The sequence below is a fragment of the Catharus ustulatus genome, chromosome 15, assembly GCF_009819885.2.
Source record: "Catharus ustulatus isolate bCatUst1 chromosome 15, bCatUst1.pri.v2, whole genome shotgun sequence".
NCBI classification, from domain to species: domain Eukaryota; kingdom Metazoa; phylum Chordata; class Aves; order Passeriformes; family Turdidae; genus Catharus; species Catharus ustulatus.
In genome coordinates this window covers 423,752-443,560 of record NC_046235.1, presented here as the reverse complement: position 1 = coordinate 443,560, position 19,809 = coordinate 423,752, and the positions used below count along the sequence as shown (strand labels likewise).

Here is a 19,809-nt window from a genome sequence, read left to right as displayed (position 1 = left end):
CCGTGCCGAGCGGCAGCGCCGGGCTGGGCCACCTGGCCCCATCGGCAGCCCCGAGCGGGCTGAGCCTGCACAGCCCAAGCTGAGCCAGTAAACCCCGCCCTGCCGCGGTTCTGTTACTAATTGGCAACTTTGTTGCATGTGGGTCCTCGCTGCGAACGACAGAGCGGCTTATACTCAGGTGCGGCTTATTTATGGACAAAAAAAGAAATATTTGCCAACACCCAGAGATGCGGCTTATACTCAGTGCGGCTTGCATTTGTGAATTTACTGTATTCCACCTGAAATACTTTTTGGTGAGAGCGCTGGAAAAGCAGAAGGAAAAGGGGTGGTGGGGGGTGAAGCCTGCCCGTCCTTTTGGGTTCAGAAATGTTAAATAAGACCAAAGAGAGCACAGTTGCAGGGCTTGGGAAAGGGGACACAGTTCCCTGAGGTGACACACACTGGATCCAAACACTGCCCTGCAAGTGAAACCTTTCCTCAGAGAGCTGCCCTGTGCACTCAGGGGACTGGAACCTACTGGGGCAGGCTCAGACCTCTGCTCCCCGTGAAGCTCTGGGACCTGCAGCACTCACTCAGCCCCTTCCTGCAGCCCTGAGACCCTGCCAGCTGTGCCAGCCATGCACCACTGCAACAGCAGCACATCTGAGATGGCAGGAGCACTGTTACTGAGCCTGGAGAAACCAGGGGGAGGCTGCAGGGAGTGCCAAAATCTGGAACCTGAGAGCTGGAGGAAATGAATGTTTTATGGCCCATCAGGTAGTATTTGATCATTTTCTAGAGAAAGCTGACGCCACCCTCAAGAAAATGAAGTTTCTCCTTTTGATGGTGGAATGAGCCAGAGCCAGAACTGTGACAATTGCACCATTTGTGACATGGTGGAATTCTAAACTTGCTGCACCCCGGGAAATGGTTAATCCTGGGGAAGAGCAGGGTTCCAGCCTTGATGAATGACTTCTAGAGGCCCAGCTGAGGCAGGACAGCTCTGCCCACTGCACAGCCAGCCCCAGAGTGCTGCTGAGGTGCCAAAATGCAGCTCCCAGAGGGGCTCCAGCCGCCCCAGCCTCTTATCTGGCTGTTCTCACTGCTCAGAACAGGTGAGTGCAGCAGCCCCAGGTCACATCACTGGCAACGTCCCACTAGCTCAGCTCCCTGCAGGATGCCACAGCTTGCCATTGGTTCTCCAGAAACAGCTTAGACCTTAACTCCTTTTCTTATTTTTCTGCAGTTGTGATATATCTTTATGATGATGATTATTATTAGTTAATGGCTGCTGTTATTTTACCATGCTATCCATCAAGCAAGGAACAAGCAGGGCTTTTTCTTTCTTTCTTCCTTTCTTTGTCTTCTTTTTTCTTTTTAATGCTTGTTATATCTCTGCTATATACTTCCTCAGCACACAGAGATATCCCTTCAAAGCTTGATATTATTGAGCAGCTTTCAACCATGCCCAGCAGAGCCATGAATTCTCTGCATTTGTCTGGCCTTTGTTTCTAGGAATGAAATACCAATGGCTGAACAGTGTGACTTCGTTTCACTCCTTCATTCCAATACTTGTTCTATTTCTATCCCACTGGGTCAAACTCACCTATTGTGAGACCTCACGGATTTCAATTACCTCAGGGATTAATTTGTTCCATGGTGCTGAGGCTGTTAATGCAACCCTGGCTGGCTCTGGATGAGAAAGGCCCGGTGAGACCTCCCTGGCAGGCAGTGTGTTTAACAGCAGTCCTCAGCTGCAGTTTTGTTCAGCACTGGGTTGGGGTTTTTCTTCCCTTTGTGCCCCTTTGCCCCTCTTTTCACAGTCTTCCCCTTCCTGTCTAAATTGCCCTTATCAGAACTGGGTGGTCCCTGTGACTTTCCCTGTGCCTGGCCAAGTGCTGCCTGCCCGGGGCAGGGCTGGAGCAATGAGCCAGCACCACCAGATGTGCCAGTCCAGCTGTGGCACCTCCTGTCCCCAGGGAGGGAGGGAGGGAGGGTCTGTCCATCCTGTCCCCTGCACTCTGCTGAGTGGCAGTGTCCTTCACACCTCAGCTGGCACAGCCCTGGCACACTCCTGGTACACCCCTGTCCCCCCCGTCCCTGTCCCCCCCACTGCTCTCTCAGGGCAGTGGTGCTGCAGGAGTGCAGAGCAGAGCTCCCAGCAGGGCATTCCTGGGACCAAAGCTGCAGCACCCACTGAAAACACTTCCCAGCAATTTGTTCACCTCTTCAAGTGAGACCTGAGTCCAATTACTGACAAACCTGCCAGCTTCAAGCACTCCTGACCTTTCCTCCCCCCTCCCCAGGGCAGCTACTCCTGCTGCAAACCCGTTTGGCCACAGCAGCAGGGCACAGTGGAAACCCCCAGCCCACCGCCCTAAAACAGCTCAGGCATTCCCTAAACCCTGCACAGAGGCAGAGTTATTCACCACAAGGACTTGAAATGTCAGCTTGAAGCATGGACTGCCATGTTAAGGTGACGATCTGCTCTTCCGCTTGATACCAGCCTAGGTGAGAGCGCCACAAAAACAGGAGCAAAGGCAGAAAATATGGAAAACCCCGGGGATGCTCAGAAACACCCCGGGGATGCTCAGAAACACCCCAGGGATGCTCAGGAACACCCCAGGGATGCTCAGAAGAATGCCAGGGATGCTCAGGAACACCCCAGGGATGCTCAGGAACACGGGTCCATCAGAAGGAGATGGGAGATCACCAAACACCAAACTCCCGTAGGAGAAGGAACATTTGCAGGGGCAGCACCTCAGGTGACCCAGGGCTTGTCCCGGGAGCTCCCCCCATGTGGTGCCCTGATCCTCCCAGAGCACAGCTCCCTGCTCCCACTGCAGAAAAGCAACTCCCTCTAGGGTAGAACACGGCAACTGCTGACAGTGCACGCCAGCCCAGGCCAGGACTCACAAAAGAACTTTTTGCGTTGCACTTGCAAAGGAAACAGGCTTGGCCACCACCTGTCCCCACACAGCTGCCAAGCACTGAGCTCAGGTGAGAGGGGCTTCTCCAAGAGCTGATCCAGCACAGATCCTGGGGGCCTGACTGGATTATGCCACAACACTTTCCTCTACCAGCGGTCCTTCCTGGAAATGTTTTACTGACTGCAGCCAGTCCCACTCCTGCTCGTGGTGTGCCCCTCTGCGGGGTGGTGCCAGGGGAAGGGATCTCCTCAAGAGTCCCTGCTAGTCCCAGCACTCAGGCATCCTGAGTTCGCTCTGTGCCAGCCCTGCTGCCACACTTCCCTTCCTGAGCAGCCCCAGAATGAATCACAGAGCAGCTTAGGTTGGAAGGGACTTAAACATCATCTGGTTCCATCCCCCAGCCATGGCAGGGACACCTCCCACCATCCCAGGCTGCTCCAAGCCCAATGTCCAGCCTGGACCTGGGCACTGCAGGGATCCAGGGGCAGCCACAGCTGCTCTGGGGCACCCTGTGCCAGCCCTGCCACCCTCCCAGGTCTCACTTTTCCTAAGATCCCATCTAACCCAACCCTCTGGCAATGTGAAGCCATTCCCTGTGTCCTGGCACCGCACCACCCTGTAAATTGTCTCTCCACCTTTTGTGTCAGCTCCCCCAGTGCTCCACCACTGCCTGCTCCTGCCTGAGGACTGATCAATTCTCCTTGCACAAGTCACCCTCGATGCCAGCCCCAGCCTGCTGCCCCAGGCCAAAGGCTCCACGAGCATTTCTGCTCCAGGTTATGAGCTCTGCTTCAGGCTGTCCCATGGAGCCCCTACAAAACCCATCAGCATTAAGAGGGAGAAATTAAAAATACCCTGGCTGGGTTGTTCTGTAAAGGCTCTTCCTCCAGCACAGCCAGGATCACCCACACCTGCCAGCAGCCTGTGACTTCTTCCCCAAAAGCACTTTGAAATTCATTCTCCAGCCCTATTATCTCTCCTGTTTATACCATGCTCCCCCTATTATTGAGAAATCTCCAAATAATTTATAAGCCCACAGCTCCTGCACTAACAGGGCCATAAATCCCATTTCTGAAGCCCACACCCATGGGGAGGGCAGCTCTGTCCTGCACCAGCCAGGTTTGTTCCCTGAGAGGATCCCAGCCCTGTGCTGCCACACCGTGCTCTCCCCACCAGCACAAGCACACAAAAAAGGGTTTTCTTTGCAAAGCCAGAGGGAGGAGGATGTTCTGGCTGCTCTCCTCCAGGAAGGGGCTGCCCATGTAACCACCCCTGAAGGGGCAGTGGTTTCTGGGCTCTCCTCCAAGCCTCCCCTCGCCATGCCAGCTCCCTGCTTTCCTTTTCCACGGGACTGCAAATCCCTGAATAACAAGGCCTGTGCGTGGAAGTGCTGACAAAACCCTCAGCTGCAGCATCCTGAACATGACACCAGAAGGACGCTCCCTGTGTGGCCCGGCCCATGGGCAAATAAAGCATTTCAGCAGCCAGCACCGACAGATCATAAACCTGCACGAGCACAAATACCAACAACAACCCCAAAAGATCAGAGGGCTTAGGGGCCGGGATGATTTAGAGTTGGGGTGGAAGGGTCATTACTGCTGAATAGGTGGGGGTGAGTGAGCCACAGAAATCAATAAACCATTCTGCTCCCAGGGAAGGAAAGGCCACGCTAATTGTGCAAACACATTTCCCACTGCAGCCCCAGCTCCGCGACTCACCCAGCACGGGGGATGCAGGAACCTCAATCCTTGCTGAGGAACAGGGACCTCAGTCCCTGACACGTCCCAGGAGCTGCCACTCAGGCACTGCTCACCTAGCCCCTGGCTGGGCACAACCTGCAGCTCCAAATGAATGTAGATGCAGGCAACGTTCAGTTCCATTAATCCCATTTCCTAGGGAGTTAGAACACAGCTGGCACAGGTATCTCAGCTGCCTTCAGCCTCACCATCAGTCAGAGCTTTCCCAGTGCCCAGTTCTGGCACTGCACCATCACCCAGCGGGTCCTGCCAGCACCAGGCACCCTCAGGCACTAAAGACAGCTTTGGGATCCATTTCACCCTGATCAAATAACCCCAAATAACCCCAAAATTTGGGAGAAATTATTCCAAATAGCCCCGTCTGGGAGTCTCCACACTGCCATCAGAGATGGAGGTGGCCGCAGAATGGGCCCCAAGAGCTCTCTGGTCCTCCAGTAAGGACAGACCCAGATGGATTTCCAGGCACACGGCTCAGGGGCAGTGAGCAATTCCTCCTTTGGGCCTCCCCATTCCCAATTCTTCTCCTTTTTTCCCCTCTTTCTTTCTAGGAAACACAGCAATGACAGAAGGACACTGGCTTTGGAAAGTGAAGCCTATTTACAAACAGAATAAATCTCTACCACACAAAACCCTACAAAACCCTACAAAACCACAGTTGTTTGCACCCAGGGGTACCCAAAGCCCATTTCTGGGACACACCAGGAGGAAGCAGCACAGTGGCAATGCTGCTTTTCCCAGGAAGGAGCCTGAGCTCACAAGCATGTTCAGGTACAAATGGGGGCAGATGTTGGTGCTGCTGGTAAAGCACAGGGACCTGCCCTGCTCCCCCTGCATGAACCAGTCCCCCTCCTCTCTGCCTTCCCAAAGTACTTTAAATAAAACCCTCTCTAGATCAGTTAATAAAATAGCTTGAAGTTTGCCCAGCTCACGTCAAGCTTACAGCTTGCAGTTAATGGATTTCAACTTTACTTGAGATTTTAAGTTTTTAAAACAAGCAATTTCATCTTCCCTCCAGAAACAAATTCCTCAATAGCTTCACTGCAAAAATACTCCCAGCAATGGACAATTCTACTGCTTATGTACTAAAGAGAGCCTGGAAAAAGAAATCAGATTACTACTGAGCCTTATCAAAAATATGGCATAAACCATGTGTTGACTTTAATCCAAACCAAACTGTCAATCTGCCTTCAGGACCCATATAACAAACACGAGCCTAGGGCCAGAAAAGAAAAGCAGGGTGTGTTTTCTAATAGAAGATTTGTTCTGATCTCTATTAGCCACGCTTCTGCCTGGGAATATTTACACTGCAAATGCTGGGCAAATAGGATTTCTTATCTTTCTGCTTTGTTGAGTTAGGGGAAAGTCTCATTTGGTATTAATTAATTTAGATTGTGAGTTTCCCATTTTCAGGGAACGATTCTCAACAGTTTTGGAAAATAAATCCAGTTTCAAAATGTTGTAAATAAGGGAAAAAATAAAGTGGTGTTAAAATCCCTGAGGTTTGTGCTGCTGCATCCCTGCAAAGCTCGGGGGTACCAGGGAGAACCCCACACGTTCTGCTCCATTCATCACCAGTCCCAGCAGTGGGAAAATGGAATTCAGGCCAGGCCCAGGCAGGCACAGGCACGAGAGCTCCTGGCCTGAAGTGGGGATCCCCAGGAGCCCCTGGGCCAGCCCAGCCACAGCCAGGTCATGCCTGGCCTGGGGACACCCACAGGTGCCACCCCTGGGCCCCACCCAGCACGGGGCAGCTCTGCCAGCTCAGCCTTGCTGCCAGCTCAGCCTTGCTGACCACAGGTCAGGCTTTGCACAAATTTCCTTTGGAAGGGAAGCCCCAGAGCTGAACCTGGTGGTGCTCAGCGTCTTGGCACACACAGTGATGGTGCACACTCGGGAAATCAGGCTCCCAGAAATGAAAGCTGAGCAAATAAATCCAATTTTCTTGTTTGCTACATTTAAGCAGCAATTAAATTCCTACTACCCACTCTTTCACCATAAACAGCACAAAGCAAGCCCTCTGCCTCGCTGGCACACTGCTCCCATTTATTACAGGACAAGAGGGAATGAGTTTAAAGTAAAGGAAGAGAGATTTAGAGTAGATGTTAGGAAGAAATTCTTTCCTCAGAGGTGGTCAGGCACAGGCACAGATGGCCCAGAGAATCACAGAATATTCTGAACTGGAAGGTGCTCATTGGATCATCCAGTCCAACCCCTGCCCTGCACAGACATCCCAACAACCCCCCTGGGCACCCCTGAGCACTGTCCAAACACTCCTGGAGCAGCCTCGGGGATGTCCCTGGATCCCTGGCAGTGCCCAGGGTTGGACACTGGGGCTGGAGCAGCATGGGACAGTGGGAGGTATCCCTGCCATGGCAGGGGGGCACTGGGTGGGCTTTGAGGTCCTCCCACCCCACCCCAGCCCATGGTGTTCTGTGATGAGCAGGGCAGACTCTCTGTGATGCCCAGAGCTGCCCTCACTCATCCCCTCCAGCCTGAGATGTTCCAGCTTTGGGGAGCCCAAAGGAAACAGCCCCAGAGCCCCTCCCGTGCCCAGCCTGGGGCGAGGCTGCCACAGCCCAGCTCCTAGCACGGAGCTCCAGCTTTCATTGGAGCTTTGATTTGATTCCAGGGAAGCGTGCAGCACTCTGGGACCAAGGTGCCCTGTGCCCAGAGCTGTCCCTGTGCCTGTCCCTGTCCCCTGTGCTGTCCCTGTGGTGTCCCTGTGCCCCATGCCTGGCCCTGTCCCTGTGCCCTGTGCTGTCCCTGTCCCCTGTCCCTTGTCCCCGTGCCCTGTGCTCTGCGCCCTGTCTCTTGTCCCCATGCCCTGTGCTCTGTACCCTGTGCTGTCTCTGTGCCCCATGCCCGGCCCTGTCCCTGTGCCCTGTCCCTGTAGCCTGTGCTGTCCCTGTGCCCTGTCCCTGTGCCCTGTCCCTGTGCCCTGTCCCCATGCCCTGTCCCTGTGCTGTCCCTGTCCCTGTGCCCTGTCCCCCTGCCCTGTCCCCGTGCCCTGTCCCTGTGCCCTGTCCCCGTGCCCTGTCCCTGTCAGGGCTGCTCTCCCATCGATTTTGGCGCTGCTGCTCTCGGATCTCAGCTGGCTGGGACCCGCCCCAATCACGGCAAGGTCGCGACCAGGGGGTCAGAAAGCTGCAGGACATCCATCATCATTAATTGTACAGCTAATCAATGGTGCCCTGCCTGTGCAGCCTCCAGAGCAGCCCCAGAGCCGGGCACTGAGAGACCCTGTGGGACCAGAACGCTCGGCCTGGGCAGCGCGGGGTCAAAAGCAGCTTGGAGTTAGAGAGCATGGCTGGGCATGCAGCACTCACTGCGCTCACTCTTTGTCCCCACATTCCTACAGCCCAGCGAGTTCCACCTGTGGTCTGAGTTCAGCTTGGGGAAGCAAACACAATGATCTGGTCAGCACTGTGCCTGGCCCTCCAAGGGAGGAGCAGGGACAGGAGGGGACAGGAGGGGACAGGAAGGGACAGGAAGGGACAGGAAGGGACAGACCCCAGCCCTGCGGTCACAGCATTGCCAGCTCTCCAGACCTCCCCTCTCCTCACATGGACAAAAAGCATCAGAAAAGCAGCAAAGTACCCTTCTCTCAAAAATGTCCTTCAGGCCACTCTCTAATTTATATTCCCAGGGCTTCCCCTGGCAGCAGCCATGCCCAGAGACAGCCAGCACACACACAGCCACGGCCTGGGCTCACCACTACTCCTGCATTTCTGTCAATCCTGCATTTCTCTGCAAGAGCAGGGTATTACAAATGATACAAAAGCTTTTTACAAGCTGTCCTTCAAAATGATGCTAAAGATAGTATTCTAGCAGGAAAAATTGGATTTGAAATATGGAGCAGGAGAAAAAGGAGCTGGGAGCGCTAAGGAGTGCTGGGAATACCCTGTAGGAAGAGCAATCCATTAATTGCTGCCTCCTGACATCTGTACCCACGCAGTATGCACTTCTCTAGGACCTCAGCATCCACCCATTTGGATTTTAAAAGAGCAATCCCAGGGCACACTGGCCCCTCTCCACCTTGCTTCCCCCCAGCCTGGCCCTGCTTCCCTCCCTGTGCTGAGCCCAGGCTGGGCTCTTCCCCATCTCCTGTCATCACCAGCACACAGCAGTGAGCAGGATGTGCTGGGCCATTCCTCACTGCCTGTTTCTTACCACACAATCATTTAGGCTGGAAAACTCCTCTAAGATCACCAGTCCACCTGTTAACCCAGCAGTGCCAGGCCCTCAGCTAATCCATGTGCCCAAGGCACATCCACACGCCTTCAGAACAGTTCTAGGGGATGACTCCACTCCCCCAACAACAACACTTGCTTGACAAGTGCTTGACACGTTTTGTTGCTTGACAACACCTCTGTTGAAGAAATTTTTCTTCAGGGGGTGAGCAGGGTGAGAGCAGCGTTTGAACAGCCTGGCAAAGGCAGGATGTGCTGTCACTGCTCTGCCCTGTGGCTCAGCCTGGAATGCAGCTGCAGGTGTGGGCACAGCAGGCAGGGGCTGGGGAGCACTGCCCCACCCCACTGGGATCCAGCCCCACATGGAGGCTCCAGCCCCACAGCCCCCAGGGGAAGATTGGCACTCGGCTCCCACCCACCGCAGCCCCTGGGGCTGAGAGGAGGCAGCACAAAGGGAAACACACAGACCATGACAGGCTAAACCTCCTCCTTCCTCTCTCTTCCCTTTCTTTCTCTTCATGCTATGGCGAGGCTGCTGAATGGCAACAGGGAAGTACTTTGGCAGAGCCAGACAGTCTTTTATATTTTGGGGTTTTTTTTTCTTGCTTTCCTTCCAGCTGCTTTGCCGGATGCCTAATCCTCCATGGACATCTGGAGAGATACCAGGACACAGAGCCACATGCCAGGTAGGCAGCACACTGCACAGCTCTGCAGAATTCCTGCTTGTACCTGCTGTTATGGCACAGCGTGTGAGCAAAACACAAAACCCAGGGCAGGAAAGAAAAACCATAGTGTCTGGACCTGCCAGGCCACAAAGAGCCAGGTGGAAGCCCCCTGGTATCAGCATCAGAGCACAGGAAGGCCAAGCCCTGCAGCAGAGCATCTCAGACACGAGGGGCCCAGAGCTCCCAGAGCCTGGCAGGGACCCTGGCAGGGATCCCCATCCCTGCCCAGGCACCAACAGCAGCCATCCCTCTTTTCCCTTTTTAAATCACATTCCACGAACACATTTTTCACCTGCTCTTATCACAATAAAGTACCCAAATCTGTGGAAAAACAAAGCAAAAGCAGCTCTGCAAGGGAGAAGAGGAGAGAGCAAAACAGAGGAAAGGAAGGATACATAAAAATACTCCCAAGGATCTGGGAAGTAGCTTTATAGATCCAAAATAATTATTTTTGCTCCCAGGGGAGTCTCTCTCCCAAGCTCAGCCTCCCAGAGCACAGGGAGATCCCCACTGGCCTGGCTCAGCAGCTCGCTGCTATCGGCTTACAGCAAAATCAAATATTCAGTGTGCTGCTCATCTGTCCTGAGCCTCCTGCAAGCCCCAGCAGTCCCTGCCAGCACCAGCCCATCCCTCCTGCCAGCCACACAGAGCCCAGGCAGTGCCACCCTCTGCCCACTCTGCTCTTTTCTCTCCTGCCTGGGTACACTCAGCCAAGCTGCTCTGTGAGCAAAAAACTAACCCTGAGTTCGAGCAGGAATTCCTCCTGTGATCCCACTGCACTGCTGCAAACCCAGCACATCTCAGAACCCCACTGCACTGCAAAGCCAGCACCTCTCCAAACCCAGCACCTCTCAGAGCCCCGCACCCCTCGCCTCCATCCAGCCTTGTACTCATCAGGTGCAATAAGGAAAGCAAAACTGAAATGCAATACAACCACCACGCTACAGCTGAGTAAAATCTGAAGCTCATGGTGTCCTTCTACATCCACATCCATCTGTGTTCCTCTGAAGCACCTCACGCACCTCTGGAGCTTTGGAAAAGCAAACTGCACTCACACAGGGGTGCAGAGCAGAGCCCCCAGCAGCTCTGCTCTGCTGCCACAGCACACCCTGCAAGCCAAGCCCCTAAACACTGACACAGCTCACGTGTGTGTCAGCCTTGCTGGGGTGAGAACCTGGGAACAGCTCTGCAAATCTCCCTGCCACATGTCTGTGAGGGCTGTGTGTGGCAGAGGAGCTGCCCCAGCTCTGAAGGGCTGGGGCCGTTCAGGGAGGAGGCAGGGTGTGCCCAGGGCAGGCAGCCCAGAGCTGCTGCGGGGCACAGCTGCACATCCCACCTGTGCAGGAGGAGCACCCACAGCCACCCCAGCTGAGCTGAGCCATCACACATCACAGCACACCCCAGCCCAGCACCAGCCACTGCCACTCAGCCCAGCCCCAACTCCTCCAGTGTCTCTGTTCCTCAGCAGCCTCAGCTCTCCAAAGTGCAGGAAGCAAAAGCAGGATACGCAGGGCAGCTTCAGGACACACCACTTCATAGTCTGGTGCAATGAGTCAGCAGCAGGGAAGAAAAATGCCCTGTGGCAAGCTCATGGTTGTTTCCTGGAGAGCAAGGGCATTTGAAACTGGAACAAACGATTCCATGTGCAACAGGAGCCTGCCCCTGCAGGATGCAGGCCAGCAGAGCCACAGCATCAGGAGCTGCATCCACCTCCAGGAGTCCAGCAGAGCATGGAGCCAGAGCCAGGGCCCATCCCATCACTCCAGCCATGTTGGGGCCATGCACTTCCACAGTGCTGAGCTCCTCTGCTCCTCACTCCAGCCTTGCTCACGCAGTTGCTCTGATCTTCTGAGTAACCAAGGCAGGTGCAATCCAAAAAACCAACAGGGAGCTGCCCAGCCTTCCACAGACCACCTTTGTCATGTTCTGTCCTTCTCAGCACAGCTTCACCCTGCTGGAGCAGGAGGCAGGTGCCCAGGACGTTCTGCTCCCAGTGCAGGCTGAGCAGAGAGGCCCAGGATCAGCCAGCCCCAGCTCGGGGCCCCTTGGCACGCAGGGCTTGACCACGAGGAGGGGGCAGCCCATGGGGCAGCACTGCCCCATCCCACAGCGCCTCAGGAGCAGTGTGGGTGCCCAAAGCTCCATCCCTGGCAGCACACTCAGCCTCAGGACAGACTGTGCCACCCCAGCAGGACAAAGCAGCTGGGTGCCCATCTGTAGGGGACACATGGAATGACATTGTTGGTGACGTGCAGTCCAGCACCTGCCTTGGTGCTGTCACCAGCAGGGAAGGGCAGGGAGCTGTGGCTCTACAACTGCTGCACACCTGCACAAAGAGTGGCCAGGCAGGGTGGTCTGTGACCAGGACCTCCTTTGGCTTCTCCACAGTGAGTCCCCAGAGCCATTTGGTGGCACTGAGCCCCGTCCTGCTGGTCCCAGAGAGGAGCAGCCGGCAGGAGAGGGGAGGGAGCTGCTCAGCAGGCTCACGCCTCTGACATGTGCTGCGTGTGGCTTCGCCAGACCGCAGGATCTGGCTCACTGAACGTGTGGAAGCAACACTTCTCCATGTCTCACTTTCCAAAGCCCCAAACAATAACTGTCTGTCGCTGCACAGGAGCTTAGGAGAAACATCAGTTGCTATTGGCATGGCACACAGCAGCCTTCCTCTTACACAACACCAGCAGATGTGAAAATAGCCCAGTGCTGCCTTTGTGTTCCTCTGACCTCCTGTTTGCTTCTGGATCAGATTCCAAAGCTGGATCTTAACCTACAAGAGCCATAAAAGCAAAGGATTTGGCCCTATCAGGGACCTCTTCATAATGTAAGACAGATGCACTTGGTGCAGGAGAACACAGTGAGGTTTATCAGCAGGGAGGAGGCTGAAGCAGGACCACCCTGTGCTCCGCAGCACAGCCAGGACACGGCCCCGTGCTCGGCCTGCCCCTGCACCCAGCTGCCTCAGGGACACAGAGCTGGAAGCTCCTGCAAACCAGGACAGCCCTCAGAACCTCAGATCCTACTGCTCAGCCACACTGCAGCTCCTCCTGCCCTGGCAAAGGCGCCCTGTCCCCAGAGTCGTTATCCTCAGGGTCACTGGTGCTGCCAGAGCCAGCACAGCACGGGGCACTCCCCTCCAACTCTGCAAGGTGCTTCTGCGATTTCTCAACTGCCTGGAGAGCAGGTGACTCCAAAGCCAAACCCAAAACCAAAACCACTCCAGGACATGCAGAATGAAAAAGCGCATGGAAGAGAAATTGCCCCTGTAGATGTGAAAAGGCAGGAGAATAAACTGAAGAATGCTCAAGACATGTGATCGAGGGAGAGTTCAGTAACCATCAGCAAAGGGCATCCCTAAGAACAACCTGCATCAATAAATTAATGTCTCCAGGGTCTCTGAGGGTATCCAGTGTCCCTGCTTGGGAACTGCAGCAACCCAAGGCAGCAGAGTGACTTCCTGAGAGGCAGAAGGAAACAAGCCAGCGGCATTGGGGAAGGAACTGGTGAGGACCTGTGAGGTCCAGAGCCGCTCCCAGGGCTGTGCTGCACCCAGCAGGGCCCCCCTCTGCCCCACCACTGTTTGTCCTGTGCTCCTGGGTGGAAATGTCACACCATGGCAAGCCCTGGAGGACTCTGGCTCATCCAGGGGTCTAAATCCTGTTCCTGAAAACTCCTGACCCTCCAAGCTCCCCATGGCCAGGGCTGGGAATACCTCCCAGTGCTGCCATAGCCTCCCCCAGGAGATGCTGCACCTGCCCCATCACGCACTGGTGCCTGCAGGGCGGCCTTGGGCTCTGTGGGAAAGCTTTTGGCCAGAGATGAGCCCCCAGCACAGACCTGCAGCAGCTCACACATCACACACCCCAGCCCTCCTGCACGAGGAGCCACCAGAACACACAGAGCAAACCCAGACCCTGGGGTTTTGTCCCAGAATCTCTCCAGCCCCACACACACTGGGGGATTTCTGCCTCTGCACACAGAGCCACAGGCACCAGGCAGCAGCAGAGCAGAGCAGTTCCAAGACCAGCACACGGGACAAACTGCAGATCACGGCTTGAACACAGGGCAAAAGGCAGCCTTAGAATATTAGAATATAATCCACTTCAGAAGCTCTTAAATCTCCCCAATACATCACAGAGCCCTTTAAGCAAAACTAAACAACTTCCTTTAGACTAAATAAATATTAAACCTAAGTGATGCATTAATTTACTCCAGTTCACCAAAGGCTAACTCCTACTCAAACTGATCATTATTAAAGAAATCCTATAATCCCTCGCTCCCATTCAGGCTCAAAACATGTAATCCCGTGAATAAATCCAGAAAGAAAGTGTAACAAAATGGGCAATAAAAACTTACAGCATTCACATCTTTTCATCTACCATTAATACTGTAAACACTCACTCGAAGGCCCTCGAGTATGACTAATCTGATGTTTTGGCTCCCCGGCAAGCGCCGCTCCGCTCTGGAGTGACACCCAGCGAGCTCCGCCGCCCCTGCGGCCGCAGCCGGGACAGCGCGGCCGAGCCAGGGCACCTCACAGCCCCGAGTGCTGCACGATCAGCACGGAAGAGAGCGGGTATGGTTCTAATAGCACCAGAGCACTGAGCTTTCTTCTTTTTTTCCTTTTTTTTTTTTTTTTTTATTATTATTTTATTGCTTTGGAAGCCTGCAAGCTCCAACTGTATAAATGCCAATAACTTTGTTTTAAGGCTGCTGAAGTAAGAGATCAGATTTTAGCAAGTGCTTTCCAGGCAGTCAGCCAAACTCTTTCTGATTCACTAAAAGCACCGAAGGGAGGGGGAGAGGAAGGGGGCTGGAGGGCTGATTAACTTCAGTTACCGCACAAGCGCAAAAAAAACCTCTCCCCGCTGCAAAGGGTTCCGGCGCTGCGAGCCCTGCGATTATCGGGCTGAGCAAACCCCGCAGCCCAGAACACAGCAAACACCTCAGACGCACCTCCAGCCGATCCTCTGCTGCTGAGGACGCTGCTCCGCCCGGGGAGGCTCTGCTGCTGTGGGTTCGAGCTGCAGATTTTAGAGGGGATGAGGCAAAAAATGTGATGAGGAATGTTTTTTGATGGCGGGGAGGGCAGGGGATGGGGCTGCTTCGGGTTTTAGCTGGACCAGAGGGATGTGCTCATCCAGAACCATCCCCGGCTGCCCTTGGGGATCTGCAGAGGGTGAGGAGCAGGTGCAGTCCCCGCCAAGGGTGGTACGAGTGTCCCCAGCCCCGGGCGGAGGTGGCTGTAGCCGCGGAGCAGCGGCACCTGCTCTGCCCGGCCCCGAAGGTGGGGCAGCTCCAGGATGCCCAGCCAAAGTCCCGGTGGAGGGGGCAGCTGCCATCCCCATCCCCATCGGCATCCTCCTCCCGCGGCACCGGGGCTGCGGAGCCCGCTCAGGGCGCTCCTCCCGCGGCCTCATTCCTGCCGAGGCAGGATCAAAGGCTGGGGCTGACTTGGACGCCGTTCTACTGAATAATGGGGAGGGAGCACGCAGCCTCCTTCTCTTGGCTAGCAAAACTTGTGTTTTTCAAAGCATCAGCTTTTGGGAGTGAGTTCCCGAAGAGGGGAAGGGAGGGGAAAAAGGAAAAAAAAAAACCAAAAAAACCCAAAAAATAAACGAGAAGGGGGGGGAAAAGAAAGGGGAAAAAAGGGCGAGCAGGAGAGCTCCTGCTCTTCCAAGGCAAGTGCATCAATCAACGCTGTGCAAGCAGAGTCTAGCACTCCCTCTCACATCATTAGCCGGGCTAATGCACTCCAGAGGATCCCGCTACCGGCACCGGCTGCACCCCTGCCCGCCCCGGGCCGAGCACGGCCGGGCACGGAACGCGAGCGGAGCGCAGGGCAAGCCCCGGAGCAGGGAAGGGACACTCCAGCATCCAGCGGGGCTCGGTGAAACACAGCCACAAAAACTAGAGGGAAACAAGTGAAAGCCCCAGCCAAACCTGCCTGGCACTCGAGGTCAGCACGCCGCCTTTGTTTCTATTCTACAACCCAAAGCGAGAGAGGACAGAAAGGACACGTACCTGTACCTGAAAGCACAGCAGCAGGAAATGTAAACATCTGGAGAGGAGAAAAAAAAAAACAAAACAAAACAACAAAAGATCAAATGATGCGGTAGAATCATTAAAGTTGATTTTTTTTCTTTGTTTTTGTTTGCAATTTTTAAAGGGCTCAGAGCAATGCTCTGCTTATAAAAAGCCTCAGGTCCCCATTACCACTTGGCTGCAAGGAAAATGCAACCGGAGCCTCCAGAATGAAAGTTAAAAAAAAAAATTAAAATATTAAAAAATAGAAATGTGCCATAATCCTTACAGGCAAGTGCAGGCCGAGAGCAGTGAATACATCGCTGGGCGAGGAGGGGTGGCCGCGGCTGGTGGCTAGCGGAGCGCAGTCCCCCGCCGCCGCGCTGACATGGGAGCGATCCGGCCGGCGAGCTCCGCTGCGATCCGCGCTGCTCCGCGCTCCGCGCCGCCGGGAACTTGTGGTACCGCCCGCTCTGCCTGCGCCGAGTGACTCGTCAGGCATCAGCTCTCCTCTCCCCCTGTCTCTCCTCCTCCTCCTCCTCTCCCTCTCTCCGCCTTTGGGGGGATGAAGGTGCTTATTGTCAGTAACTTCCGATCATCAGCAAGTGCCCCCCCGCGCCCCCCCGGGCCGGGCCAGCCCCAGCGGGCGGATGGAGCCGCTGGGCCCCGCTCCGGGCTGCGCTGCGGGAGGGCGGCATCGCGGCAGCGGGCACGGAGCGGGCGGGCTCGGGGCTGGCACCGCCCGGCGGAGCGGGCACCGCCCGGCCGGCAGCGCGATTGTCACCGAATAACGGAGCGGGGGTCGGGCTGCCCCCGGCCCTGCCCGGCCCAAAGAGCGGGCGGCGCTCGCCGGGACCGGAGGGTTCGGAACCCCGGCCGTGGGAAACCCCGGTTCCACGGACACGGGTGCAGCTCGCTCGGTACCACCGACACGGGTGGAAATTCCCGGTACCACCGACATGGGCGGAACCCCGGTACCACCAACACGTGTGGAACCCCCCGGTACCACCAACACGGGTGGAATCCCCCGCTACCACCGACACGTGGGGAACCCCGGCGCCACGGACACGGGTGGAACTCCCGCGGTACCACCGACACGGGCGGAACCCCGGTGCCACCGACACGTGTGCAACCCCCGGTAACACTGACAGGGGTGGAAATTCCCGGTACCACCAACACGTGTGGAACCCCCGGTACCACCGATACGGGTGGAAATTCCCGGTGCCACCAACACGTGTGGGACTCCCGGTGCCACCGACACGGGCTCCGGTGCGACCTTCCCCGCGGCGGGGCAGGAGCGTGTCCCGTGTCCCGTGCCCGGCGGCCCTGAGCGCCCCTGTCGGGCCGGCACAGCCTCGGCCGCGCTCCGTGGCCGCTCCCGGCGCCGTCCCCGCCGCTCCGCACGGCTCGCCTGCCCTCCAGCGGCCGCAGCGCCGCCGACAGCTCGGGGCTTCCTCCGCCTCAGCTTCGGGGAGTCCTTTGGTCTGTTTGGGGGTTTGCTTCAGGTTAAGGAAAAAAATTTCACACGCTGATAGCGTGCGGTAAATCTTTCCTCTTGTCTGTAAGCTCGTTCGTAGCAGACTGAGATGCCAGGAGCCATTAACCTCCAGGCACAGCCCAACTCTCCAAAGAGCATCCAGCGTCAGTTAACACCTTATTAAGTGAGAACATAACCGCAGCTCAAAACCCGGAGCTTTCCAAACTCTCCGGTAACAGCGTGCATCAGTGTCGGGCCCAGCTGCTCCCACCTCTGCAGGGACACAGGGCTCACGCCCCCAGCACTCCCAGCCACAAATCGAGCAGCATCTCTACTCCTGCAGTTCACCACTGGGGAGCCTTCAGCTATCAAGTCACAGGGTTTTTCGGCCCGTAGTTGCAGGCCCAAGAGGCACAGAAAACATTAAGTTTTAAAACAGTGATCAAAGCAAGTCCTTATAAAACCTCCAGCACTAGCACATGTCTGTGATGTATCTAACAGACTTCACACTTCTGGTCTTATGGAGCTGCAAGTTTAAAAAAAACCCAAAACCCCAAAGTGCTGTCAATGGCTAAAGCCACCAACATCAGAGGCCCCATGCATCCCTGTCCCAGCAGCCCCACAGCCCCTTGCACAGCTGAAAGCTCTTTTCACACATGGCCAGGAACATCAGAGCCACCATCCTGAGCCCTGCAAGCTTGGCTCACCGAGATGCCTACACTGCAATGATACAGAATTTGAGGACTCACAAGATCACAGTATTTAGCTTAGATGTGCAAATATTCCATATATCCCTATATCATCAGCAATACCTCATCTCTTGGAAGCAGTTTGGGTGGCAGAAGCCCAGCCTGTGCCATCTTGTGCTGGTGGGTGCTGCTCAGTGCCACAGGAAAGGCACCCACAGCATTTCCACATGCACCAGCCCCTGATCTTGCCAGATACACCCCAGTGCAGTGTCTGCTGCCCAGTGCACACAGCAGCACTGCAAAGCCCGAGGCAGTAACTCCTCCAGAGCCCTCAGAGTCACCTGTGGGCCTGAGCTTTGGCTGCTCCTCAGGCTTCTCACGTGGCAGCCCCATCACCTCTCTCCAGAAAAGGCTCCTCAGACAGGGACTGATGGCTTTGCACAGCATCCAGGCTGGCCCAGGGCTGCTGCACCTGGCTGGAAGCACAGCAGCTAGAAAAGGGATTTGTGAAGTGGCTGCTAACATTTATCATTGCAACTGCCCCAACAGCAGGTAAAATTACAGCAGCTACACCAGAGCTGTGAGCTGTGCATGGAAAAACTCATCCCAGGTGACGCTGGCCCAGAGCAGGCTGAGGAGCCACATGCTGGCAGCACAGCTGCCACGACCCAAAGGACTTGGGTCCACACAGGCCAGAAGGATCTGGACACCTCAAACAGCAAGAACTGCCAGGGCTACACCAGGGCTTGTTTTAAAGAGGGCACATGAGGGTTTTCTTCTTTCAATTATTTCATTTGTAATCACACGAGTTCTGTATTTCAAATAGACCCATCCTTTGTACATCTGGCAAAACCCCTTAATCTTTAATATCCAAATAGTTACCTGGAGAATAATACCAATATTGGGTGAATCTCAGACTACCAGTCCTGAACAACACAGAGAAGAGGCAGCCCGTGTCTCTGAAAAAATAGAAATATCATTTAGCAGCTGTTAAATTTCATTTATGCTGTTATGAATATATGTGAGAGTGTGTGTATGTGTCTACATCTAATATTAGAAGCTCCACACCCAGACTGTTGCTGCACTGCTGAAGGTTCCCGTGTGATCACATTCCCAGCACAGTTGCAGCCACTGCCCACTGGAAACCCCTCAGGCTGTTTGTTTTCCTTCCAGCTCGCTCAGGGTGTGAGGCTGGCACATTCCTGAGCCTGGAGCTCCCAGCACTTCCTAAAGCAGGACAGGGCCAGGCAGGGCTGTACAGTGCAGGGTGCCCTGAGACCTCCTGGGTTACTCCTTCCCCTCACCCCTGAAGATGCATTAATTAATGAATTAATTAATGAATTAAAGCTGTGTCCTACAGGGCCTCAGTGGCTTGTGGGATTAGTGAGTGCCCTCCAGCAGCTCCAATCAAAGCCTGAGCAGCCTGAGCTTTCATTTCAGGGCAGTGCAAGGAGCTCCCTGGCCCTGCTGAACACCCCAGGAGCAGCAGGTGTTTCATAGAGCATGGAGCCCTTCAATGGGGCAAGGACTCCAGAGCAGGAGGGGGAAGCCTTCCCACCCCAACACCCTCTGGAATGTGAAACAGAAGCAGCAGGAATGGCCAGGATCTGGCCCTGCTGCATCTGGCACACTAAGATTTAAATTAAAATGGAAAACCTGGGCTGATGTTTTACAAAGACCAAGTTCAGCTCCGCATCCCAGCCCTGCTGCCTGTGAGCAAATTTCTGTTGGTTTGCTCTGTCAATCTGCACCTCCAGCCTTGGGTTGTTCTTATCAGCAAACTTTACCTTGCAGAAAATCCTGAAGAGGTTTTCTGAAAATGAAAGCCTTGGTAAAAAGGAAAGACAACTTTCAGAGTGAGTGGGGGGCATGTTTTGTCTTTATCCAGTTTACACACAAAAAGACTTCATCCCAAGGTAAGGAACACTTCTGCCACGTGGAATGCTCAGGGAAGGAGGGTGTGGAGTTGCTGCCATTTGACACCAGAACTTCAAAACAACGCTGAGCTGTCCAGGACAGGACTTCAAGCACAGTCTGGCAG

General features: G+C 55.1%; 1 protein-coding gene across 1 annotated transcript in view; it reads right to left on the bottom strand.

The window, feature by feature from the left end:
- The window catches only part of FGF18 (fibroblast growth factor 18), a 61,741-nt gene extending 43,076 nt beyond the window's left edge, over positions 1-18,665 (bottom strand). Inside the window, exons 1-3 of the mRNA XM_033073633.2 lie at positions 18,651-18,665; positions 15,892-16,157; positions 15,603-15,639 (exon numbers count right to left, since the gene is read on the bottom strand). Coding sequence (XP_032929524.1) covers positions 15,603-15,639; positions 15,892-15,923 — 69 coding nt within the window. The 5' untranslated portion in view covers positions 15,924-16,157; positions 18,651-18,665. The remainder of the gene's footprint in view (positions 1-15,602; positions 15,640-15,891; positions 16,158-18,650) is intronic.
- Between the last annotated feature and the right edge of the window lie 1,144 nt (positions 18,666-19,809).